Here is a 19310-nt window from a genome sequence, read left to right as displayed (position 1 = left end):
CCAAACATACATAGTAGGTAGTCAGCGCAACTCGGGTGACTGGGTCCCTTGTTGGCTGCGACTTCGACTGGGGGCGCGACCATTTCCTGAATAGCCACTTCGTACATTACTAGAGATCATAATTCCTGGCTCTGGGACGACGGCTGGTCCCTGAATCAGACATATCAAGGAGCCATTGCTGCCACCTCCTACCATGGCGCAACTATCACCAGAACCAACGCCATTGTCTGAGGCTGCCGCTATTGATGCTTCCCCGGTCGCAGATAGCTCAGACTCGTCCTCCCGCTCTGATATGGAGTACTTCAAAATGTCCAAGGCGCTGCTGCCAAAGCTGCCGCTCATCGTCCGAGTCGCCATCATGCACGTTCTAGGCCTGTCAGAACAGGCCAAGTATCTCGACCTCCGCTCCACGCTGGTCATCTCAGTCCTGCGCTCCTTTGTCGAGCCCTCGTCCAGCAAGCCGCGGTCCATTTCCTCCACACAGAAGCTAACCCTCAACGACCCAGGCGTCAAGGGGAGGATATGGGTGAGCACCTACGCCGCCCCGGCGCCGCCAGAGACGAGCATCCGGGACAGCCTCCTCAAGACGATACATGGCATGAGAGACTCGAGCCTACCGGAGCCGCTATTCAGGACCCCAGAACTGTCGCCTGTCGAGGCCGAGTGGACGGGGTACCGGGCAGCGGCGGCTCCCAAAGACCCGCTCCCGCAGCTGTCGGCCAAGGACATGTACGATGTGATGATGAAGGAGTGCACCCAACCTACGACGGTCCTGTATCTTCACGGGGGTGCCTACTATCTCCTCGACCCTTCAACCCACCGACCTACGACCAAGAAGCTAGCCAAGCTGACTGGAGGTCGGTGCTACTCGGTGCGATACCGGCTGGCGCCGCAGCACCCGTTCCCTGCGGCGTTGCTCGACGCCCTGGTGTCGTACTTTACTCTACTTTACCCGCCTCCGGATGCTTTCCACGAACCTGTGAAGCCCGAGCACATCGTTATTTCTGGGGACAGGTAAGTTCCGTCCACACTTATTGGAGAATGGCCAAAGGATGTGCATGCTGAATAATAGTTGTAGCGCCGGTGGTAATCTTTCCCTCGCGCTGCTTCAGCTTCTCCTCCAGCTCCGCAGAGATGGAACAACCATCCAGTGGTACGGCGAGACTCGGGAGGTTCCTTTACCCGCAGCCGTGGCATGCAACTCGCCATGGCTCGACATCACCCAGAGCTCACCGTCATGGGACGGGGAAACAACCGCCGCAGCCTTCGACTACCTCCCGAACAACATCGCGGCAGCCAAAGCCCAGGTCAAGCCCTGCGACATCTGGCCCGCCATGCCGCCCCGCAAGTGGCTCTACGTGGACGACCTCCTGGCGACTCACCCGCTCGCCTCGGTCATCATGAGCCAGAGCTGGGAGGGCGCGCCACCCATTTACATGTGCACGGGGTGGGAGATCCTGGCGCTCGAGGACAAGTTCCTGGCCAAGAGGCTAGCGGGTGAGGGCGTCACAGTCGTGTTCGAGGAGTACGAGGCCATGCCGCACTGCTTTGCCATGATCCTGGACAAGCTCCCGAACGCGAGGCGGTGCTTTGACGGCTGGGCGGCCTTTATCCGGCAGGCAGTGGAGGATGCGGGCGCGATCCGCTCGAGGGCCGTCGAGGTCAAGGCCAGGACGCTGGAAGAGGTGCCGCTGGTGTTTGAGGACCTGAGCCAGACCAGCGAGGAGGAGATCCGGGAGCGGGTGCAGACAAAGGCGGGCTTCAAGACGGCAGCGAAGCTCTGAGTATAGCTCTACCTAGATGGATATGGTACATGCTGAGCACGCAAGTCGAGGCGAGGCGTTTGGACATGATATGTTTAGAGTTTGGCTTATCTTGGAGAGTGCATGCCACAGGGTAATTAAACTTCAGGTACAAGAGTGAAGCTCGCCGTATATAACCCATAAGCTCTCATCTCCATGTTGTGCTATGATTTCAAGCAGTCCATAACTACTACCAAGACATGGCACTCGTACATAGTACTCGTCCTTGAGGGTGGGGTTGTAGCCGGAGCCGAGGCCGGCCCCACCGGATGTCCGTGAGGGCCCCCTGGCGCTGGGGGCAGAGCTACTATGTACATACTTTTACGGATATAGTAAAGAGCTAAAGAGCTAATATTAACGCTGCGCCAATCCCGGAACCCAATCGACGTGCCACAGGCTCGCAGCTCAGTGGCTCGGTTCGTGACCCAGCCTCAAAATTCCCGGCGTCAGCAAACACCAGCACATTTTCCCTCTGCTCACCCATCCACCCTCATCCATTGACCCTCCGACCGTCTCCCCCAGGGGCCTCACCACCGCCATGGAGCGACACAAGAAGGTCGTTTCCGGCATCGCTGCCGCCGTGCGCGGCTACTTCGAGCGCTCCGAGTCCTACCGCATCTTCCACGGCTCGACCAACAGCACTCGCCCTCGTCCCAAGCCCGGCCAGCCCGCTGCCCGCTTCGTCGACATCAGTGCCCTCAACAATGTCCTGTCTGTCGACCGCGCCTCGCGAACCGCCCTCGTCGAGCCCAATGTTCCCATGGACCGCCTCGTCGAGCACACCCTGCGCCACGGCCTCGTGCCCCCCGTAGTCATGGAGTTCCCTGGCATCACCGCTGGCGGCGGCTACGCCGGCACCGCGGGAGAGAGCAGCTCCTTCAAGCACGGATTCTTCGACGACACCATTGAGAGCGTCGAGATGGTCCTCGGCAACGGCGACATTGTGCGTGCCAGCCGCGACGAGCGTGCCGACCTGTTCAAGGGCGCCGCTGGCTCCGTGGGCACTCTCGGTGTCACCACCCTGATTGAGCTGCGCCTCATGGAGGCCAAGCGTTTTGTCCATACCACGTACCACCGCGTCAACTCCGTCTCCGAGGCTGTCGCTCGCCTCAAGGCTGAGACAGCCAACCCGGCCAACGACTACGTCGACGGCATCCTCTACTCCCCCGACCACGGCGTCGTCATCACCGGCCGTCTCACCGATGACAAACCCTCCACCACGCCTGTCCAGACCTTCAGCGGTGCCTGGGACCCCTGGTACTACATGCACGTCCAGGAGCGCACATCTTCATCCTCCTCGTCCTCGTCCTCGTCCTCGTCCGCCCCCACCGACTACATCCCCCTGGCCGAATACCTCTTCCGCTACGACCGCGGCGGCTTCTGGGTCGGCGCCTCGGCCTTCAAGTACTTCAAGTTCGTGCCCTTCACGCGCTTCTTCCGCTGGTTCCTCGACGACTTCCTGCACACACGCATGCTGTACCGCGCGCTGCACGGCAGCGGCGAGTCGGCGCGCTTCGTCGTCCAGGACCTGGCCATGCCCTACTCCAGCGCCGAGCCCTTCGTCGAGTACACGGCCTCCAACTTCGGCATCTGGCCCCTGTGGCTGTGCCCGCTCAAGCAGGCGCCCTCGCCGACCTTCCACCCGCACACGGGCGAGGCCGACCCGGCGACGGGCCAGCCCGCCGAGATGCTCAACATCGGCCTCTGGGGCTGGGGCCCCGCCAACCCGGACGCCTTCGTGGCCAAGAACCGCGCGCTCGAGGCCAAGCTGACGCAGCTGGGTGGCATGAAGTGGCTGTATGCACACACGTACTACGACGAACCCGAGTTCTGGAAGATGTTCGACGGTAGGTGGTACCAGGGCCTGCGGGAGCGGTACAGCGCGACGACGCTGCCCAGCGTCTACGACAAGGTCAAGGTGGACGTGGGCGCGCGGCGGCGCGAGCTGCGCAGCTGGAGGCAGTCGATCAAGAGCGTGCGGCCGCTGGGCGGCCTGTACGGCATCTGGAAGAGCATCCTGAGCGGCGACTACTGGCTGCACCGGAACGCGCAGTGGAAATACAAGAAGGAGAAGCAGGATTGAGAGGGGGAAAATGGGAGAGGGGTTTTCCAAGACATTCTATGCAGTTGCGGCGGGCAGACATAGACGGTGATGGATACTCGGCTTGTACGATGCTTGTTTTTCTGTACAGTAATGGGAATCACCTAGACATAACATATTGCTAGATAAGAAAGAAAAAAAAAGTGCTCATATAATTCTTTATTGTTCCATCTGCTCTATAAGCTTTGAACTAATAGTGGACAAAGGGAATCAGGTCCCCCTTCCTTCTAGAGGCGCTCATGGCATCACTCCATAAGACCACATCTATCTACACCTGCCGCCGCATCCTATTACTATACCAGCTGCGGCTCCGAATAACCAAAATTAAGTATGGCGTAGGGCCCTGGTCGGACCATCTCTATGATCAAAAACACTGGGTGGTGCGAAGGTGATGGCGGGATCACCCTCAGAAAAGAAAAAGTGTATCCGTCTCTGCCGCGCGGGGTTGGCTTTCCTTTCTTTTTTCCACCCCTCCCTCCGACCAGGAAGCTCTGTTTTTGTCTGGCCGAACCCGCCGAAATGCCCCTCAAATGTCGCCGGACAAATCAAACCGAGATGAAACTGTCGCATGCTCATCCAAATATGCAAAATAAATCGCTCTATGCCTTGACCGAGTACTCGCGCTTGAACATATCGTCGACCTTCTCGAGGTAGTAAGTGCCCGGGACGATGGTCGAGACCTCGCCCTTGGGGATGTAGTCCTTCTGGAGATGGGCCTGCTTGCGCATGTTGCACATCTGCACCATGGGTGGTTAGCCTTGTTCAAACGGTAACCTTTTCTGTGGGGCATGTTTCGGAACTTACCGAGTCGTAGGTCTCGGGAGGAACAGCGCGGCGGCTCTCGAGACGGGCGGGGATGTCGAGCACCTTAGAGATGGACTCAACGTTGCCGTTGACGCGGAAGGACAGGAAGGTGGCGGCGAGACCGGAGCCGTAGCTGAAGAGGCCGATGCGCTTGCCCTCCATGGTCTTGGGGTCGACGATGCTCAGCAGACTGGCGAGGCCGCCCCAGACACTGGCGCAGTACATATTGCCGCACATGGTGGCGACCTGGATGGCGGGGTTGACGCGCTCCTGGAAGCGCTTCTTGGTCAGGCCCATGAAGGTCTTCTCGACGGCCTTATCGGTGAGGGACTTCTCGTAGTCCATGTCGCGCAGCTCGGGGGCAACCTCAGCAAAGGCCGGGGCGTCGGCGTTGGCGAGGTAGTCGTGGTAGAGCAGGCGGGCGTACGACTTCTGGACGAGCTTGCAGGTAGGGGTGTGGAAGGCCAGGTAGTCGAAGCGGTCGAGGGAAGTCTTGGAGGCGTCGCCGTTGGAAGCAGCACCGTTAGCGAGCTTAGCCTCGCGCTTGCAGTAGTCGCGGTAGGCGGCATCGAGGGCCTTGGTGTAGCAGGTGAGAGAGTAGTGGCCGTCGACATAGGGGTACTCGGAGGTCAGGTCGGGCTTGTAGAAGTCGTAGGCGTGCTCCATGTAGGTGCCACGCAGGCCGGGCTCGAGGACGACGGGGGCGTTGGGGCCGACGAGCATGGCGACGGCACCAGCACCACCGGTAGGACGGGCATTGCCCTTGGCATAGAGGGCAATGTCACCAGCGACAACGATGGCGTCACGGCCGTCCCAGGCCGAGGACTCGATCCAGTTGACGCTGTTAAGGAGGGCATTGGTGCCGCCGTAGCAGGCATTGATGGTGTCGACACCCTCGAGATTGGTGTTGTCGCCAAAGAGCTGCATCAGGACAGTCTTGACCGACTTCGACTTGTCGAGGATAGTCTCAGTGCCGACCTCAAGGCGGCCGATGGAGTTGCGGTCGATGTTGTACTTCTCGAGCAGACGCGAAGTGGCGGTCAGGGCAAAGGAGTAGATGTCTAAGAGGCGCACGGCCAGGTCAGCCACTGGCGGCAGCCATTGAAAGGGGGTGGAGGAGGTGCTCACCTTCACGGTCGTCGCAGAAGGACATCTTGGTCTGGCCGAGGCCAATAGTGTACTTTCCAGTGCTGACGCCATCGAACTTCTCAAGCTCGGATTGCTCGACGTACTAAACATGGCTCATGTGGTCAGCGATTGTGGTGGCGAGCGTGAGGTTTTTCCCTTGGGATGGAAATCGAGGGGTTGAGGGGCAAAATGGCCAGATAGAGCGACTTCGGCGGGGCATTGAGCATACCTGGCTAGGGAAGTAGATCTCAATGGCCTTGATGCCAATATTCTGGGGACGGGAGGCCATGGCGAAATATGTTTCTGCGAGGAGAGAGTATAGTTGAGGTAAAGAGATGCTAAAGAGGAGAGAAGGGACGATGGGAGTTGGGCTTGGGAGGGGCGGATGTTGGATCTCGAGATGGAGGGGGAGGGGGGGGGGGTTATCAATCAGTTCGGATCTCTGCACTCAGGGTTTTCACCGCCCTTTGGAAATTGGATTTTGGGCAATTTTGGGCATCTGGGGCCTTTTTGGGTTTGGTGCCCGCCGAGACCCTCCACCATCACTCCGAGACTCGCAACCATCTTCAGTGTTCACCACCTAGTTGCTACGTACCTAGCGGGTTGGCAGGCTTAGTTGGCTCCCGTCGACTAACGTAACAAGAGACATTCCAGATGGCCTGGGCGGGTCTTTCTCAGGGGCAGGACGCGCCGGCGCCACCATAGTCGCCCGCATGGACGTATCAACTCGAACCTTGCTACCGTATACAGACCATCACAGACAAGGTTTACGCACCCTTTCGGCTGTGCAGGATCATACGAGGACTCGAATTGCAAGGTGTATATGGTACACAATACTTACTTGCTGATCGGCGTATACTAACTAGTGCAGAGTGGACATAACAGGCAGAAAAACACCGGGCAGTGATGCAGCAAAGACCCGCCCGAGCACGCGAGGCGCCAGTTCGGCGCATTATTCCAGACGCCATCTTCTCCACGAGCCACATGCCGGCTTTACGGCGTTACGGCGTATATACGTTTGAGCCCACATGGTACCGCAAACCGCGGGACTTTGACACCTCTGCGCATGTGCCAGCGAGGAGCGGCGTGCGGACCCATCACCGGTTGCGGGTGGTGGTTGATGCTGCTGAGATGAGCATAGTATACGTACGGAGTAATTGGTGGCGATAGGTATTATTGCAGATAGTGATAGTACAACAGAGGCGGGAAACCCCAGAAACACAGCAAGATGCGCCCAACGCGCCGTGTTCTGATTGCAGGGTCCCTTGTCAGGGCCTCATGCACATTTGGTGAAGCTGGTCCTCCTCATTGGGCGGGTGTGAGCCAAATTGATCCGGCTGCCTTTATCGCCTTTATCGCCTGCTGGTCCCCTGGATCTGCGAGGCACTTTTAGCGCCCCTGCGCCATCGCACTTCACAAAAAAAACCGTTCGATTTTGACGCCTCAATCTCCATCAAAGTACCAGCAACCATTCACCAAGGTACCCAACCCACGCAAATGCAGTGCTCAGCACTTTGTTGATGCGGGTGATCCACGCCGATGATCTGCGCCGGCACTTGGTGGCCCCCGCTCCCCGTAAGAGCTGCAAGCATGTCAGATCCAAAGAGGCACGTCGCACCAAAAGGGGAGATTAGCTGTCCAGGCTGTCCGGCTCCCGAGGCCTAAAAATCGAACCATTATGACGACAGCTGCCCTGGGTATTTAGAGCCCATCCCCCCCAAACCAACAGGCTGGCTTTGAATAATCGTACGATGTTTCGCAACGACGTGGCTCAGGGTACCATCGCAGCCTTTTGAGGCTGAGGCTGTGTCTTCTTCGTCAAATGCCTCCCTGCTTGTAGCACCTTACTTGGCACCTTATCTCCCTTTGACAATTTGAAATCAAGGCGAGCTGCGATGGCACCCGGATGTCGACGCGAGCAGAGGGCGGTCGTGAACCCTGGCGACTCAACGAGGCAGTGCTCCATGTCTGCTGGAATAGAAACTCCGCCAACATAACTCCGGATCACACCTTCTAGGTTCGAACTACACGGGATCGTATCTCCGAGCCGGTGGGATATCGGCACGGCAACGCCCAATTTCCTCCAGCTGCCTCTAACCAGGTGCGGACGCTCCGAGGGAACGAGCGCGGGAGCGAGATGGTGGTCAGCTGCGGCCTAGCGAATGGAACGGAAGGCAATCGGGCTGAGGGGCGGGCTGGGGAGCAGAGGGCAGAGGACGGTAACTCCGAGAGGCACTTGGGCTAGTTTCTGACGCCGACTCAGGACTCGGCCTGCTGTTCACGATCCTGACCTGCTTCCTCTGGATGTTTTGGTGAGATGGTCGAGGACTGCGTGAACACCCCGTTCACAATTGCCCATGAAGCTGCATGCGATCGTCTGGGAGATGGCTCGTCTGTCGAAACACAGGCCAGCTGAAATCATTGGTCCCTTGGCCCCACGTCGATATCGTGAGTCACGGGGACGGCTGGACTCTACAGTCGTCGCCAGCTGTCAACACTGCGAACCCCCTACCAGCGCCCCGACGACACCACGACGCCCTCTGAACACGCTCTCAGTCCCCAGGGAGACAGCTGCCAATGCTTTATAACACCGAATAGGTCCCCCAAGTCTTCAACAGCGAGAGGTGCCCCCCGGGGTGGCTTACCTAGTCAAGCGGCCTCGGCGTTCAAAACAACTGACTTGTTTCCACAACGTCGAGACTTCGAACCTGGCAAAAAGCTTCGGAGGGGTGCCTTTCTCAGACACGCCACCATCCCTGGCGCGAGCCGAGCCGACGGACGGGTCGATTCCGCATCGTAGACCGAGATGGGAGGGCCTAGGCGCAAACAAAGACTCTGCGACGAAAGGAGGGCGCGCTGTAGTACCACTGCTGAGAGTGGTAGCAGGGCGATTAAAAAAAAAAAATTTTGCACTTTTTGGCCCGTGTTGCTGGTGTTGTTGATATGTTGTTTATGGTGGATGTTCTAAGCGAGAGGTGAATGCTTCGCGACGATGTGGGCCGGTGGCCTTTCTTCCTGGAGGGATAATAATGCCCGTTACACTCCGTAATGATCCGACCGAATATGGGCCATGCGTATGGCCTTAAATTCCAATGCCTAGTCGTAGAGACCACTGTTCAATTAGCCAGACAGTCTGGTCGAGCCCGTCGTCGGGGATTCAAGCTCCGACGCCAGCCGTTTGAGGTGGAAATAGTGGAGAGCTCCGGTGGTTCGGGGGTTCGCCGTCCGATAGCCACCGGCGGCCGGAGGATGACCACCGGAGCTCCATCCACGTCAATCCACATTCATCCATGTTCCCGCGGGAGCACAACCTCATCGCAGATCTCTATATAAGACAACTCAACCAACCTCCTTTTTCACATTGGCTACCATGATCTCCACGAGACAACCTTCTCACCCACACACCTCATATAAAACAGGAAAAGCACCATGACTCCTCCACCCTCATCCTGCGACGTCCTCGTCGTCGGCAGCGGCAACGCCGGCTTCAGTGCTGCCATCTCAGCTGCCCAGTCTGGCGCCACACGCGTCCTCCTCATCGACAAGTGTCCTGAGTCCTGGGCTGGCGGCAACTCATACTTTACAGCGGGCGCCTACCGCGTCGCCCACGATGGCCTCGCCTCCATCCTGCCCCTCGTCTCCAACGTCACCCCAGAGCAGGCCCAGCGCATCGACCTGGCCCCCTACACAACCACCGACTTTGCCCGCGACATGCACACCGTCTGCGGCGGTCGCTCCGACAAGCACCTCAGTCGCGTCCTCGTCCACGAGTCAGGCGACGCCGTGCGCTGGCTCGCCCGTAACGGCGTGCGCTTCTGGCTCTCCTTCAACCGCCAGGCCTATGAGGTCGACGGCCGCATCAAGTTCTGGGGCGGCCTCTGCCTGCGCACCCCAGACGGCGGCAAGAGCCTCATCCAGGACCTCCGCCACGCCGCCGCCCGCCAAGGCGTCACCACCTGCTTCTCCACCGCCCTGACGGGTCTCCGCCACCAGGGATCCCGCGTCGTGGCCACCGTCAGCTGCGACGGCCAGGCCCGTGACATAACCGCCGGCGCCGTCGTCCTCGCAGCCGGCGGCTTCGAGGCCAGCCCCAGCCTGCGCAGCCAGTTCCTCGGCCCCGGGTGGGACATGGCCTACGTGCGCGGCACGCCGCACAACACGGGCGACGCCCTGCAGCTGGCCGTCCAGACGCTGGGCGCGCAGCCCTACGGCAACTGGTCCGGGTGCCACTCGGTCGCGTGGGACGCCTCCACGGCCGTCGACCCAGACGCCGGCGACCGCGAGGCGTCCAACGAGTACACCAAGAGCGGCTACCCGCTGGGGCTGATGCTCAACGCCGAGGGGCGGCGCTTCGTCGACGAGGGCGTCGACCTGCGCAACTACACCTACGCCAAGTTCGGCCGCGCCATCCTCGCCCAGCCGGGCCACGTGGCGTTCCAGGTCTGGGACGCGCGCACCAGCGCCATGCTGCGCGCGGAGGAGTACCGGCCGGAGCGGGCGGAGCACATCACGGGGGCCACGATCGAGGAGCTGGCCGCGGCGTGCGCGGAGAAGGGCCTGCTGGACAGGGAGGCGTTTGTGCGGACCGTGGCCGAGTACAACGACGCCGTGTACGCGCACCGGGGGGAGAACCCGGGGGCCAAGTTTGACCCGTCGGTGCGAGACGGGCTATCGACGCAGTCCGAGGGCAAGCGCCTCGCCCTGGCCAAGTCTAACTGGGCGCTGCCGCTGGACCAGGGGCCCTTCCTGGCCGTCAAGGTGACGTGTGGAGTGACCTTTACCTTTGGCGGTGTCAAGATCGATACGGAGACGGCGCAGCTGCTGAGTGCGGCGACGGGACGGGGGATCCCGGGCGTGTACTGCTGCGGCGAGATGGTCGGCGGGCTGTTCTATGGGAACTACCCGGGTGGGAGCGGGTTGACATCTGGGACTGTGTTTGGGAGGAGGGCCGGGAGGGCGGCGGCGGAGGCGGCGGCACGGACAGCGACTGAGAGAGAGTCGAGCAAGCTATAAGTTTCATGAGCTCGTAGTATGGGCTATCTTCTGGGCATATTTCGAGACCGAGTGGAACAGAGCGAGGTGCATATGAACCTGACAATATAGTACAAATATAAAATGCTTTATTAATTTTCAAGACATCATTGGACTCTGCCTAGTAGTACTTTTCTAGGAATCACCCTCTATAGGTATCAAGGTAGGTATGTGTCGCGTAAGACAATAATAGAAAAGTGTGTCCTCTTCCTTTGCCTTGTCATCTGTCATAATCTTCACCACTCGTCATCTCATCAGGGCGTGCCATACCCCGAGTCCGAAGGCGTCTTCTTCCCATCTTTACCGTCGCTCTTCTTCCCGTCCTCATTGCTTTCGTTCTCCTCCCCGCTCTCACTGTCGGATCCAGACCCGCTCCCCTCGTCCTTCTCCTCCTCCTCCTCCTCCTCCTCCTCCTCCTCATTCTTTTCCTCCGTCTTCTTCTTCCCCTTATTAGCCTTTTTGGCCTTCCGCTTTTCCTCTTTCCGCTTCTTCTTCTCCTCCTCCTTCTTCCGCTCCTCCTCTAGCTTACGTCGCTCCTCGGCCTCCCGGACCTCCTTCTCCGCCTTCTCCTTGCGTGTCTGCTCGATCCACCCCTCCGCCGCATCGAGCACCGCCAGCGGGTCACGCTTGTGCCGCAGAAGCAGGCCCTGGATCTCGGCGGGGCTGAACTCGAGCCCTGGAATCTTGGCAGCGAACCGCTGCGCAAGGTCGTCGATCTGCTCGAGCGTCTTGGCCCGGTTGCCCTCGTGATCATCCTCAGGGCTGCTCTGCTTCTCGCCCTTCCGGTCGACGCCGGTCGAAGGGTTTCTCTCTCCATCGTAGGGCGTGTAGATAGCACGGAAGATGGCCGCCGTCATGTCTGTGTCGGCACGGCCAAACTCGACAGTCATATCCACACGTCCAGGTCGGATGAGGGCCTTATCTAGGTTCTCGAGATGGTTCGTCGTCATGATGAGCACGCGCCCCTCCTGGGACGCCACGCCGTCCAGAATGTTGAGCAGACCGGACAGAGACAGCGGGCCACCGGCGGGAGTCTTGCCGTTACCAGTTTTGGGAGGAGAGGGCACAGTCGTCTCGACGTTGGCGCCGCCATTCTCACGGGTGTGTGTCAGGCCGGCACTATCAATATCCTCGAGGAGCACGACGCAGCGTCGGGGGAGACTTGAGAACAGCGATGCGACGTTCTCCTCCGTAGCCATGGGGGAGCTGAGACTGAGGATGTAGATGCGCATGTTGAAGAAACCCGCCAGGGCCAGGCTCAGTGAGCTCTTGCCTGTACCAGGGGGGCCATAGAGGAGATAGCCCCGACGGTAGGGGATACCACGGTTTGCGTACCAGCGGCGCGTGGCTGGGTTGAGGTAGTCAGAGACGTCGTCAATGAGCTCCTTCTTGACCTGGTCGTTAAGGATCACAGTTGAGAAGGGCCTCGTGGAGCGCGCCATGCAGCGCTTCCACTCGGGGTCATCCATACCATTACCCGTGGCGCCACGGTAGATCAGGGTCCTAGACTCGTCCTTGGCCATGTGCTGCTGGCGGGCCTCGACGAGGAGCTCCTTGAGGATCTCCGGGTTGCGACCAAAGCACCAGATGTGGATCTCCTCCCGCTGGTTGTTCGACATGGTGCTGAGCTGGTTCTCGTTCTCGCGGCGCTCAAAGATGAGAGGATGGCCGCGAAACCAGAAGAAGTGGCTGCCACGAGACGGTGTGCAGTGGAGCTTCTTCGGCTTGTGGGTACCTGAAACTTCAGCATCCATATCATCGCACTCATCATCTTCGTCATCGTCGTCGAAGAATCGCCATAGCATCCAGTTTCGGGAGTTCAGGTTGGTGTTGGCCATGAAGCGGCGCGACTGGTGCGAAAACCCCTGCTGGGCGACCCAGCCCATGACCATGTTGAAGATTTCGTCATCCGTGCAGATGCGCACCGAGCACATGAGGTATTCCTCAACAATAGAGCGGAAGTAGCTGTAGGTGTAGGACCAGGACCAGGCGGTGCCGCAGACCAGGAGGAGTAGAGGGATGTAGAGGTTGAGGTCCACCCCAAAGTAGGCATGGATTACAGTGCACAACGTAGAGAAGCCAGGAATCATCATATCGAGCATGGTGAACTGCGGCTGCTGCGCCATTGGGGTGGTTCCCAGAGGTCCAGAGCTGGTGCCGTTGACCGTAGCCATGATGGGCGACAGCGTCGAGATGCCGTGCTAGGAGGTGATGCCAAGGCGAGCTCTGAAGGTGTAGTGGGATGAATGAATGACAACAAGCAGCGTGAAGTCAATTCAGGGGCGACTTTATGTAGATAATCAATCAATAGGGAGTCCAAAATGAATTGGAGACCCTATACTGGAGGCGGAAAGCCAGGTCGTGTGCCGATGATAGCGCCGTGCGGCTGCCTGTCATATATATATGTGTGTGTGTGTATAGATCACTTCCTCAAGGAGGAAAGTCGTACAGTTCTTATGCGGCTCCGGTTGACTCATAGGTGATACGGCATCCATACATTGCTAGTGGTAGAGTAAGTAGGGGGTCGCCGATGCTATTGGCTTACGACTGTCTCATTCTTCGACTTCCAGGTTTGTTAGGTCCAACAGCGGTTCTAGGGGGCTGTGAACAACTGGGGTTGCCTAGCCCATCCTGCCTATTAGATGCGATTTGTTCCTGGTGGGAGGTGGTGTCTGGTCTACCTTACGAGCCTGGCAGGGCGCCTGGTGCACGGGCAGCCAGGCAAACACATTGCGCATATGGGACTCGTCATGGTCCAAGTACTCATTGGCTGCTGTTTACCAAGTTGAGTTAGGAGCCTGGGCTGCGCCCCGTCAAAGGAGGGCTTAGCTCGGATGATTCAGAGCGCCCAACGGCCTCCAAGACGTTGAAGAGTTGAAGCCGCCGGAGTCCCCGAAACAAAGTCGACAGGTCTGGATGGAACACAGAGCGCAGTCTGTCCAGTTTGATCAAGACTTGCCGATGATGTTTGTGGTCGGTCGATCATCATGTGGAGAGTGGAAATGTAGAGATGTGGGGCAATTGGGCAAGGTCCGAATGGCAAACAGGCGGGGGGGCCGACCAATCGGGTGTTTGCTACTTGCTCCGAAGCAGGTTCGGCACTTTCTCACCGGCCGAGGTGTCATGACAATCTCATCGTTTGCTCGCTTTCTGGAGGCCTTTTTTGGAGCCATTCTCTCCCGTTGCGGATCCCAAGTTGCAGAACCGCAGAGCCTCTGTCCTCTCTATCTCCCCTGTCAGGTGACACCAACTATACCTACCTACCCAGTACGGGTACTGACTGCCGAATTTGGACCTGAAGACAGTGCGAGGGAAAGAGCCTTCACGTAAGGGATCGACCAACTTCCTTCTCACACCGAGCCGGATTGATTCAGCCCTCGTCGGCGGCATCGACGAATTGCGTGGGTCCAGCGGTATTAGCCTGACATCTGCACTCACTACACAATGGATCGTGCCAGTGCGATTTTATCGCCGTCACGCCGGCGAACCATACCAACCGCGTTAGCTTTTGGCCTCATCCCCGGGTTTCACATGTCCATGCTAACCCTCACCTCCACTGCCTAGATGTCGCAGATGCCATGCGCGAAAGGTCAAATGCTCTGGTGGCCACCCTTGCGATGGTTGTCGCCAAGCCAGCAAAACGTCCGAGTGCACGTACCCTCAGCGTACCCGGCTGGTCAAGGTAGAGCAGGAGTAAGTTTTCAAGCCCATAACATGCTATTCTCACTATTGGTTTACTCATATATCCACAGCTATCTTGAGAAGCTCGTTGAAGAGAACCGTCAACTTCGATCTTACCAGAGCACTCCCCACAGCAGCCATCAATCTCCCCCACACATCTCCCCGGCATCCGACGCCTCCTTGCCGGGTCCGCCCATAGAGCAGCATCCGTGGTTCCAGAAGTTCAGCATCCCTCACACCCCTATCTTGATTGGTGAGGCATCTGACGCCGGCTTTGCTACACGCGTCCGCCAGTCTATCTCGGGCACTCAGCATAACCATCTCCCGAGGCTCAACTACCCCTCCGATGATCGCCTCCTAGCACTGTCAGAACAGGACCATCCATGGCCGACGGCGTCCAGGGCGCGGACGCTTGTGAATGTCGCCCTGAGGTATGTCAGTGGGCAATACCACATAGTGCGCAAGAGCCAGATCCTCCAGGTCTTTGAGCAAAGTCTCCAAAACCCCAGCACAACCAGCTCGCTTATGAAATGCAAACTCTGGGCTTTGTTTGCCATTGGCGAGTTGTACTCAGTACGGGTGGTCAACAAGGGGAGCGATTATCCGGGAATGCAATATTTTGCAAAGGCGACAAAGGCTATTTCTATTGTCGGTGAGCGGCCGCAATTCGATACCATCGAGCTGCGCCTTCTATTGGTGGGTTTGTCCAACTTATTTTCATATTTCCAGGTTTCTAACCATAAGTCTAGTCTTTTTATTCCCTCTCGATCAACCGTCGCCATGCGGCGTATGCCTTTGCAGGGTCCTCGGTGCGCCATGCCTTGGTCATCGGTCTACATCTCAATGTTCCCGATAGCCAGCTGAGCGACGCCGCTGTGCGGGAGCACCGTAACAGGCTGTGGTGGACCGCGTACATATTCGACCGCATGTGTGCCCTCAACTTGGGCAACCCAGTGGCTGTTCCTGACGACGTGATCGACGTCAATCTGCCATCAAAACTGAACCTGCCCGAGAACGGCGACTTCGCAGATGCCGACTACTATGTCGCCCGAATTCGCCTTGCCCAGCTCTCAGGTCGCATAGTCCAGTCCATATACGTCCGGAAATCTCATCCGAGTCCCGAGGAGGCGATGCTAGCTCAGCGAGTGCAAGTTTGCCTAAAAGATCTCCACGAGTGGGGCGAGAACTTGCCGTCCCATCTACGCCTTGAAGATGGCGGTAACGTCAGCCTCAAGTCGACGACGGCATCTTTGCACCTCTCCTTCAACCAGGTAAGCACAACTCTGTTTCAGCATGAAGTTAATTGGGGGGGATACTAAGTCAATAGTGCGTCATTGTTGCAACGAGGCCAATCCTCCTTCATATCCTTCGCGCACGAGTCACCTCTTGGAGAAAGTCGGTCCCCGAGCCACAGTTCCCTCATTCCGCGGTGACAGTCGCAGAAGCGTGCTCCAGGTGCGCCCGCCACTCATTGCGTCTGTTGACCGATGGCTGGGTTGATGGCTCGTTCCCCATGCTGGACTGCTTCTCCTCCCAGCTTCTCTTCTCGGCCACAACGATCATCGCCATGTCGAATCTATTGAATTCAAATGAGAAGTCAACCGAAGATACGGAGCAATTCGATGCGGCTCTTGATATCCTAAGTCAGCTCCGATCAAGCGGGCAGTTAGCTGCCAAGGAGTTCTGCCAGCACTTCGAGGCTATCAAGGCAGCCATGAACGATCTGCCCGCGGACAGACGGATATTTGGCGGCTCAGAAATCCAGACGGCCCCTTCACGTACCGACACTACGCAGGAAACTACTCCAGATCCTGCCAGCCTGAACATGCAGGGGCCGACGCTTCAGGACCTGTTGATGCAGCCCAGTCTTGACCTGCAGTTCATCGATGACACTCTGTACCAGGACGTCTCGCAGGGCCTATACTGGTCCAACATTACACCGGATCATATCACAGAGGATAGCTGGGGAAGTGTGTGAGGATGCTCCAGCTATGTTTCCGCACGTTGTCGAAAACCTGAGTGCCAGCCTGCCCCTTACATTCCAGACATTTTCGGCGCAAATCTTCGGCGCTGATATCTGCCAGGCACATCATGAGAAGACTTACGGCGAAATCAATAGCACTAACATCGGTCAAGACAGTACACTTTTATGCCTGGAAAAGTCTGAACAATCACACTCACAGGTAGTGAAGATGCATCCAATCCCGATGGTTTCCATAGCACACACTCAAAGTCCAACTGTGAGCCCCGTAAATAGAATCTCAGACAGCTAAACCGTCACCTAAAATCTATATAAATCTTGTCTTTGGGGAACCCTGAACTACATGAGTGTCAAATTTTCTACGTGCTTAATTAGCGAGCAATTTATCAGCCATATATATTAGGAGTGATGAACAATGCCATCTACATCCAACGCTAGTAATGAAACTTGCAGCACCCGAGGGTATCCTGTTGGCCGAAGACGTGCTACCCGGGATTCGACATCGGGACAATTGCTCAGCATACGAAGATCCCCTCAGCACCCGTTATACTTTGGGGAAAAAAATTAAGCTATCCAGTCATGTTTCCAGGTCGGAGTGAGACGGCTGGTTTCAATGCAAGCCAGTTATTAATGCTTATGGGTTGTGGTTGGTTGCCCAACATCTAAAATACCAAGGTCTTTGGCGTCGGCGGAAAACCCATCGCCGAACGCTACCTGCAACACCCCTTGTCTAGTGTGTTTCCCAGTGCCCGTCTAATATTAACTCCAATAAAATCATTATCCCATTTCATGAAACACAAAAGCTCATATTGAGTTTGTTTTTATGAACTTGACAATTGCTGCCGTGTGGTGTCAGTCTTTGGCGAGTTCCCATGTTCCTTTGAGAGAGGTGCACCACTCACCTTGTCTAAGTCGCTCCGGTTCATCCTGAACGATCCAGTGCCCGCAGTCCAGACTCACCACGTCCGACGACGGGAACATGGCCGCAATCTGGGGGAAGGCGCTGTCTGGGACGTAGTGGCTCTGCAACCCGCGGACAAAGAGCGTCGGGCCGTAGAACCTGGCATCGCCGACCCGGTAGGGAAAGTCGCCCAGGGGTTTCGTCGCGCGCTGCAGGGTATCCACGGGGAGGCGCATCTTGAGGAACTTGGAGCCGGCGGCGTCCTTGACGAGGTTGCTCATGAGCCAGAGGCGTATGGCCGGTGACTTTTTGGGTCAGTAAAGCTCAAAACTCGGACAGCTTGGGGATGCGGGATGACCCCCCGACGTTGGGGGGGGAGCTGGGGGGGGGGGGAAGTAATAGGGGATGGGGCCACTCACTTCCGCAAAGTCCTTTAGTATCTTCTCGGCCTCATGGTGTGTCCGGACTTGGGCGTCCCTGACCTCGGCCATACCCTTTAGGTATGTCGGGAAAGTGGAGTTGAGGCGCAGCTTGACCGGACTGTTGTCGATGGCTACCACGCTGGATATCTCGTTTGGCGAGTGCAGCGCTAGCGTGAGAGCCGTTTTGGCGCCCCTTGGAACTTGTTAGTTGAGGCGCTATAAGAGGTCGTAGGAGAAGGGTCAAGGGGAGGCATACATGGAATGGCCGATCAATGTGGGATTTTGGAGCTTATGGCTCTTGATGAAGGCATCGACATCTAGTGCCAGCTCCATATAGTTGTGTTGTGGATGGTGGGGGGAATCGCCGTGGTTCCTCAGGTCCTGGAGCGGGTGAGTTTAGAAGATTAGATGAGGAACTGTTTCACACAGGGATGCCCACCAATGCATAGACACGGCGCGATAGGTCGTGAGATAGTTTTCTGGAGACGATACATGTTAGCGAAGGTAACGTCAGATGCCGGCTGACTCACTGGCTGATTTGGCGATTCTCTCTTTTTGATCCGAGGAATCCATGGAGGAACAGAATTGGTGATTTGGCACCGGCTTCTGGGGATGCCGGGGGCTCGTGTAGCTCGTATGCCAAAGGTACTCTGGCAGAAAGAGACGGGTTGGTCTGGCCAGCCAGACCGCTCGAGCATCGCACAGCAGCTTTGGAGACTTGAGTCACGGCAGACCGCGCGCGGCAGCTCCAAGAAGGCAGCATTGTCATTGAGAGATTGAAAAAATATAGAGTATGTGTACTATCGGGGCCATACCAGTCAAATGGGAAAATTCAGAATGGATTCTAAAGCTTTGCAGACGGTGAATCACTAGATATATATGGCCATGTGAGACGGCTAAAGCCTGAGAAGCCGACGTAGCTGACCGAGACGGCGGGACCGGGATCCACCCGAGATCCACCCTCGGCGGTTCTGCTTCCACGCCGAAGCCTCTCTGTGACTCTTGTTATCAGCCCGCTGTTGGTAGTTTATCAAAAATTTACCACTGACGGTCGTCTTAAAGTGATAGGAATCTCTTCGGATCAATATTTGTAGACTGAATGACTGTGATTGACCCGAGACCGGAGCACATACCCATGGGGTCCCCCCTTCATCAAAAGCTCGACTCCCGTGCTCATAGAAACATACAAAAAACGACCGTTTTGGCGAAAAGAAAGCCGGAGGGGATATCAAAACGACCGTCGCTAAAAGTACACAGGCTTCGCTGTTGAGAACGGCGAGCACTCCAGGATCACTTCCCAGGGCACCGTTGCCAACGCCAAAGCTCCCAAACTCCAACCTAGCCAACTCCAATATCCTCGACTGCGCCTGTGGCGGACTCGTAATACAAAAACTTCAATGGGCCGCCCCGTCCTAGACCTTTGGCTAAGCACCAGGCCCAGGCCGGAAACCACCAGGGG

The 19310-nt window shown here is 57.5% G+C and overlaps 7 protein-coding genes across 7 annotated transcripts; 4 read left to right on the top strand and 3 right to left on the bottom strand.

The window, feature by feature from the left end:
• Nucleotides 1-193: 193 nt before the first annotated feature.
• ACO1O0_006928 (alpha/beta hydrolase fold-domain-containing protein) lies at nt 194-1784 on the top strand (the record flags this gene model as incomplete). The annotated part of the gene is made up of 2 exons (XM_083196305.1): nt 194-1014; nt 1079-1784. The coding sequence occupies 2 exons, from the start codon at nt 194-196 to the stop codon at nt 1782-1784; spliced, it is 1527 nt and encodes a 508-aa protein (XP_083047513.1).
• A 556-nt stretch (nt 1785-2340) lies between these two features.
• On the top strand, nt 2341-3885 carry ACO1O0_006927 (FAD-binding oxidoreductase; the record flags this gene model as incomplete). The annotated part of the gene is made up of 1 exon (XM_083196304.1): nt 2341-3885. One exon carries the CDS (start codon nt 2341-2343, stop codon nt 3883-3885), a length of 1545 nt encoding a protein of 514 aa, XP_083047512.1.
• Nucleotides 3886-4502: 617 nt separating this feature from the next.
• ERG13 (hydroxymethylglutaryl-CoA synthase) lies at nt 4503-6124 on the bottom strand (the record flags this gene model as incomplete). The annotated part of the gene is made up of 4 exons (XM_083196303.1): nt 4503-4640; nt 4708-5768; nt 5836-5938; nt 6065-6124. The coding sequence occupies 4 exons, from the start codon at nt 6122-6124 to the stop codon at nt 4503-4505; spliced, it is 1362 nt and encodes a 453-aa protein (XP_083047511.1).
• A 3140-nt stretch (nt 6125-9264) lies between these two features.
• ACO1O0_006925 (uncharacterized protein) lies at nt 9265-10848 on the top strand (the record flags this gene model as incomplete). Its single annotated transcript, XM_083196302.1, has 1 exon — nt 9265-10848. The coding sequence occupies one exon, from the start codon at nt 9265-9267 to the stop codon at nt 10846-10848; it is 1584 nt and encodes a 527-aa protein (XP_083047510.1).
• Nucleotides 10849-11120: 272 nt separating this feature from the next.
• Nucleotides 11121-13040, bottom strand: ACO1O0_006924 (BCS1 N terminal-domain-containing protein; the record flags this gene model as incomplete). The annotated part of the gene is made up of 1 exon (XM_083196301.1): nt 11121-13040. The coding sequence occupies one exon, from the start codon at nt 13038-13040 to the stop codon at nt 11121-11123; it is 1920 nt and encodes a 639-aa protein (XP_083047509.1).
• Nucleotides 13041-14310: 1270 nt separating this feature from the next.
• ACO1O0_006923 (transcription factor domain-containing protein) lies at nt 14311-16525 on the top strand (the record flags this gene model as incomplete). Its single annotated transcript, XM_083196300.1, has 5 exons — nt 14311-14323; nt 14431-14548; nt 14619-15243; nt 15297-15818; nt 15875-16525. 5 exons carry the CDS (start codon nt 14311-14313, stop codon nt 16523-16525), a joined length of 1929 nt encoding a protein of 642 aa, XP_083047508.1.
• Nucleotides 16526-17332: 807 nt separating this feature from the next.
• Nucleotides 17333-18184, bottom strand: ACO1O0_006922 (uncharacterized protein; the record flags this gene model as incomplete). The annotated part of the gene is made up of 4 exons (XM_083196299.1): nt 17333-17367; nt 17431-17734; nt 17849-18044; nt 18108-18184. The coding sequence occupies 4 exons, from the start codon at nt 18182-18184 to the stop codon at nt 17333-17335; spliced, it is 612 nt and encodes a 203-aa protein (XP_083047507.1).
• Nucleotides 18185-19310: the final 1126 nt, after the last annotated feature.

This window comes from Amphichorda felina (assembly GCF_050947745.1).
Source record: "Amphichorda felina strain 45539 chromosome Unknown scaffold_7, whole genome shotgun sequence".
NCBI classification, from domain to species: domain Eukaryota; kingdom Fungi; phylum Ascomycota; class Sordariomycetes; order Hypocreales; family Bionectriaceae; genus Amphichorda; species Amphichorda felina.
This window is presented reverse-complemented; position numbering and strand designations above follow the sequence as displayed.